Source organism: Citrus sinensis, chromosome 8 (assembly GCF_022201045.2).
Source record: "Citrus sinensis cultivar Valencia sweet orange chromosome 8, DVS_A1.0, whole genome shotgun sequence".
NCBI lineage: Eukaryota > Viridiplantae > Streptophyta > Magnoliopsida > Sapindales > Rutaceae > Citrus > Citrus sinensis.
Window position 1 is genome coordinate 8,113,369 of NC_068563.1, and position 6,248 is coordinate 8,119,616.

Here is a 6,248-nt window from a genome sequence, read left to right on the forward strand (position 1 = left end):
AACTGTGTAATGATAATGAGCCCAAAGGGCAACAAAAGGGGGGACATAAACGCCTTTTACACCTTTTTTGTTAAGCTAAATAAAAAGAAAGAAACAGGGGTATCAAAATTGCACCATGGAATTTGACAAACACATTTTAATTGAAAAACTTTGATATTTCCATGGAAGACAGGTTAGTGAGTGATCTGTACCTTTTCTTCATGTAATTGATGTATGATCTTGTTAATGTTACTATCGGAGCGCCATTCACCGTGCCCATAACCATAGCAAACACTTTCTGTCAGTGTTCTTAAGTCTCCTGCAGTGAAAATCTTCATCTTGGGACAGCCAATCACACATAGATATTCCAAAGATGGGAATCTGAAGGTGTAATTGCCAGAGCTAAAGCTTGTGAGACTATCTAAATGATGCAGATCCAACGACTTCAATTTGATGAAAACTATCTCTTCCTTTGCTGCTGCTGCATCTCCCTCACTTATTACCACTTGTGTCATTGCACTGCATCCATATATCGTCAAACTTTCAAGTTGCACTAGACTTTTTGCTCCGGAGGGTGTTACTAAGTTCATCAACTTCTGGCAACTGTCTACCTGCAGTTGCAGCAGTTCGGTGAGATTAGACTAATCAGATTTTGAGAATGGCAAAATGTCAATTAGACTAATAAGGTTTTGACAAAGTTGTACTTTTAGAATTTCAAGATTTTGAAGAATGGAATCCCCCATGTTGGAGTTTGGTATCCACAAGTACTCAAGATCATTAAGACAGATCAGCTCTAACTTCTTTATCAAGTGTACTTGTCCTCCATTTGAGAATAGCTCTTTGTATGCACAAAAAGACAGGTTGAGATTTTCCAGCCTGTGAAATTTCTCAAGCAAACCATTTGGAACACTAGCTGAGTCATCATCCCTGACCTCCATATCTTTAAGACTGCCAAAGAGGCGATCTTGTGGGAAATCACCCTGCAAAAGCATCATGATGTCCTTTACACTTAACCCCAGTTCCTCCAAATTGGGGAAGATCTGATCAACATCAACAAAATAAAAGCTTAAGTTAAATTCATCACTTCTCTCAAACAATTTTGAGTAAGCCAATCATATAAATTGATTTCATAATATATCATCAACGTATATATTGAGTCTGATCCATTCATAACAAGAGAGTCTATTCGGCAAAAAAGATATTGGTTTTAAAAAGAAACAATAAGAATGCATGAAAAACAGGTAAAGGATACATTACTAAAGTTGAACATTGTAATATTTCAAAGTAGAGATTCATTTGTTGATTCTAAATAAAAGTATTGAATTCATCCATTATTGATTTTTGTAATAATTGAAAGCAAATGTAGATGCAAAATATGCAACAAAGACACTCGGGGACAAGAATGTTAATTCCAGGTATCTATTAACAAATTAAAAATGGTCAAGGATCTAAGTACAAAACTTGTTTACAGGGAGTACTTAAGCGAGTCATTTCTAAAATTTTGGTTTGCGAATTTTTTTTTTAAAGCACAAGGACTCAACTGATCATAAAAGTTTAAAAAATGGTATCATACCTTTTCGAAGGAGAAGAATGGTTGCTTTGGGACATGAAGTTGATTGTTCTCATTACTATGGAAACTAAATGATTCTGAAGCGAAAGTGTTTAATTTGTCGCAGGAAAACACCTCCAACTTTTTTAGCTCTGGCCATTCCGAAGTATGCAACCCAGGGTATAAACATGTAAGTTCAGGTAGATGGCAGAGGCTAATATTTGTCACCCGCCGAAATGCAAAACAAGGGGTCTCTTGACCTGGCCCTTCCTCAGAAATAATCACCTCCAAACCTGCACAGTTGCGTATCTCCAGGTGCTGGAGTTGATCCAAGCTTTTGATCATAGAAGCATAAAACACGAATTTTAATTTCTGACAGCCCCACACTATCAATCGTGTTAGACATTGAAAGCAACAAGGAGTTTGATTGTCCCAAATACTTTTGACATTAATTTCACACAGCTCCAAAGCCTCTAAGTTGGGCAAAACAACCTTCAGATAAAGTTCTTGTCAGATATTCCAACATCATATGAGAAGCAGCATCTCAACAATTTTCTTCATCAATTGCAAATGCAGGTCAAAATCAACTTCCACTTGAGTGCCTAATCTAATTCATATTATGTAAAGATCTTAGTAAGTGTGTTGTCCTTTTACGTTTTTCCATCTTTTTTATGGAGGATTTATTTTCTACTTATATGCCAACAAAATGAGAATGCATGATAGAATAAAATGCTAGAGAACCAGAAATTAATATAGCTTACCTTCTCATTAAAAAGTGATGTCCAAGTATCAGGCATGTCTTCAACAATGATTTCGCTGTCCCCTGTACTAGCTGTTAATCCCTCTTGCGTCTCTCGTCGATTTGGTGACATGGAAGGTCCCCTCAGTTCACAGAAAAAGCTTTTAAGTTCTGGAAGATTTCCCAGACTCAAATACCTTATTTGAGCAAACTCTATCTTCTCATTTGCATTACTGTTGTCAGCTACATCAGGTTCTTCTCCACCAATTGCAAAAATCTCTTTCATCTTGTTGCATTTAATAACTGCAATCCTCTGAAGACTTGGAAGGCACTTAGTAGTAGAGAGCACAAAGATATTACTCAACTCATCACAATTTTCCACTTTTATGGTTCTAAGTTCAGCGAAAGACTCTGTGCTAAGTCGATCAACACATATCCTCTTCAAGTTAATCAAATTCTGAAGAGAAAGCAACTCCAAAAGAGGAAAGGCATCACAATCCACTATCTCCCTTGAGTCAACAATAAACAAGAGATCAGGATTATTTTGTACAAGAAGATGCTTTAGCTGTGAAAATCCCTGAGTGTCCAATTCAAAAAGAATATTCTTGACACCTTGGAACTTGTCCAAACACAAGTATTCAACTTTTCTGATGCCCTGCAATTTCCTCGAGCAAATAGTCTTACAATTAAGCTTCAATTTCAACATTCTTAAAGACTGATGATCAAGGATCAAAAAGTGTGACCGACTAATTCTAAACCAATCTTTACTGAGAATCACAGGAGGCTCGAACGATCTATCTCCTATTAATATTTTGAACCTTTCCAGCTCCCTGACAAAAAACCCTTCCGGTAAAGCATTATCATTTTCAACAGCTATTTCCAAAGTTGTCAGCCTAGGCAGAGGCATCAACTCATCAAGGCTAGCTTTACTTCTTTTACTACTGGATCCTTCATCCTCAACCTTCCATTCAACAAAGCAATTAGACATATACAGCTCTTCCAATCGAGTAAAGCTTGCTATGAGATTGGCTGCAATAACTTTTAGGTGGAAACAATTAGTCAAATCTAACAACCTTAGCTTAGTCAATTTACCTAGTTCTTCAGGGAATTCCACAATATCAGATCCGATTAAGCTAAGGATTTCCAGATTTTTCAACTCACCGATAATAGTTATGTCTCCCAGCGTGCCATGATCCAGACATAGTGTTCGAAGGTTTAACAGGAGATCAATTGAAGATGGCAATGAAAACAACTGCATGTTCGTCAAATCTACAACCTTGAGCTCTCTCATCCCTGTGAAAAAACTCCGAGGAATATTGACGTCAACAGAAGAATGCTTGGAAGACAAAAGTAAAAGTTCAAGTTGCGGACATTCTAAACCTTCAGGAAGTTCACCACCACTACTATCTATCCAAGAGATTGCATAGTATTTTTTCAGTGCATCCTTATCCGGCCATTCCCACACATCACCATTTCTAACCAAAAATTCGTTCTGTTCACCACATGCAATTAAAATGGCAACGTCGTGGACAACATCATGCATAGAAAACTCTCTACAGCTATAGCCCTCAAGCAACAAACAAGAGTCTTTAAGTTCATGCACCAGTGTATATAATGTGTTTCGTGCATCTTCCATGTTGATTCCTCGAAAAATGCCCAACCCTATGCAGTATTTGAACAAGTCTGAAGCAAAAAATGACTTGGGCATTAGACTGCAGAGCTGAAAAATTTTCTTAAGTTGCTCACCTTTTAAGGCATCATAACTCAGCTTGATAGCTGTGTATGCCTTCCCTAGCTCTCTATGAAAGTTATTCTCCGTAGGCATTCGGAGCTCGTGCAGGGCATTCTTCCAACATTCAGACTCAGTCTTATTTCTCAAAGCCTTTGCTATGGGTTCTAAGGCAATCGGCAAACCTCCACATTGCTTGACTATCTGTGTTGCTGTAGATTTCATCCTACGAATTAGACCATCATTGCCTAGCTTCACCTCAAACAATCTCCAAGCTTCTTCTTCATTTAAAATGTCCATCCGGACGTCAGCTTCAGAGCCCATTCTTGAAAGTAAATCACGACCTCGTGTTGTCAGCAATACTTTGCATCCTTTGTGTTCATCTCCAAAAGGAATTCCAACATCCTTCAAATGAAGCTCTGTCCACACATTATCTAAAATTACAAGTATCTTCCTACTCTTCTTCAATTGTGCATACAGCATACTTGCTCTAGCGTGTTCAGTTTCCTTGTCTAGTGTCAGCCCTATTTGCTCTGCAATTTCCATTTGAATCTTTTTCACATCTGGAGTTCGGGAAACCTCTGAAAAGACCATCTGATCAAAGCGCTTGTCCTCTTCAGCTTCCTCCGCTAGCCGTGCCACCTCCTCCACTAGTGTGGTCTTCCCAACGCCAGGCATCCCATACACCCCAATGATGCTGATTTTATCATCATATAATGCATTTTGTATGGCCTTCAAAGCAGGAATTCTTGATTCAAAGGCCACATAATCTTTGTCACGCTTAATCTTAAGCCAGAGGTAACGGTAATTAGGCCGGTAGGAAACTTCATGAAATCTCGTAGCCGCTTCCAAAAATTTACCAATGGCCTTCCCCTCTCTGGCTGCTTTCTTGCTAAGCTTATAACGGGTAAACAAACGCTTGAGACATGGCAGGTTATCTGCTGTCGCTTCATTTTCAAGGATGTTGGTTGAACTTTCCAGCAAGTTGGCAACCTTCTCCTGCCACTTCTGAACTTTCTCTTCAATCTTTTTTCCTTTGCATTTGTCGTCATTAACTCTGTTTTCAATGCTACTACTTTCATTCTTCAGGTCTACCATCGATTCCTTGAGTTTCTTAATGTTGTCATTGTAGTTAGGCAAGTAACCAAGTTGCTTTTTTAATGGAGCCAAGAATCTTACAACCTCTGGAACGAAAGGAATGATGATTTCTGCCATGGATTTTGAAGTGAACCAAACAGAACAGAGACAACAACAAACAAACAAAGAGATGCGCCAAGTGTGTTGTTAAGATCAAAAAAGTTGAAACACGAAAAACGGTTTCTTGATGCAACGAAAATGTAAAGAAAAACAGCAGTAACGACCACAAAAAAAAACAGAATCAAATCGTGTTTGAAATCAAAACTCAAAAGGATGAAAATAAGAAAAAGGGTTTCTTCGGTCTAAAGAGTTGACAGAATCGGATGTCAAAATTAAGAGACTTCAAAGTAGTAGTAGCAGGGTCTCTGATGTAGCTCAGAAAACAAAATATTTTCAAGCAAGTCATCTGAGTCATCAGCATTTTCGTCTTTGCTGTTGACTCAGACGCATTTTTGTCTTAGTCAGCTTTTTTTATTTTTTTAAGTCATCTAAGTCGACAGCGAAAACCAAGTTAAACAGTAATAATATATTAACCCAAGAAAATAATTGTAAAATTCAGGGGTGGGCATTATGGTTTTTGGTTGGGTTTCTACGGTTTTTGGTTGGGGTTGCAATTCATTTAGGTTTAAGATTTCAACCCAAACGCTTTGAAAAATTATTTCAGTTGAGTTCAATTCTGGTTCAGGTTCACAGCTTGGTTCAAGTACAGGTTGTTAATTTGAGTTTAAATACGGTTTGAGTTACTAATTCAGGTCAGGTCACTAATTCGAGTTAAACAGACTTAAAGCAATGATTATGAAGTAACAAGTTAATCATAACAGCAAATGATGCAAAATTGCTAATTGCAAATAATGAAATATTCAGCAAGATTTAACTAATCACAACAGTTAATCATGACGGCAACCATTTAACTCATCACAACAGTAAATGATAACCGTACAATGATGATTGTTCTTAATGTATAGATCCGATCGCAATTTCGAATATGAAATTCATCGGGATTAATAGGAAATAATACTTTGAATTATAGAATTATAATGAAATATACGAACAACCAACATTTATCGAATTTGTAACAGAACTACATCCGAATGGTAATGTCAGCTAAAGATTGA

The 6,248-nt window shown here is 37.5% G+C and overlaps 1 protein-coding gene across 3 annotated transcripts in view; it reads right to left on the bottom strand.

Annotated features, from left to right (window-relative positions):
• The window catches only part of LOC112499298 (probable disease resistance protein At4g27220), a 51,847-nt gene extending 46,374 nt beyond the window's left edge, over positions 1 to 5,473 (bottom strand). For all 3 annotated transcript variants that reach the window (XM_052431687.1, XM_052431689.1, XM_052431688.1), the window contains exons 1-4: positions 2,290 to 5,473; positions 1,553 to 2,020; positions 684 to 1,019; positions 192 to 590 (exon numbers count right to left, since the gene is read on the bottom strand). In XM_052431687.1, the coding sequence (XP_052287647.1) occupies positions 192 to 590; positions 684 to 1,019; positions 1,553 to 2,020; positions 2,290 to 5,211 (4,125 nt within the window). In that variant the 5' untranslated portion in view covers positions 5,212 to 5,473. The remainder of the gene's footprint in view (positions 1 to 191; positions 591 to 683; positions 1,020 to 1,552; positions 2,021 to 2,289) is intronic.
• Between the last annotated feature and the right edge of the window lie 775 nt (positions 5,474 to 6,248).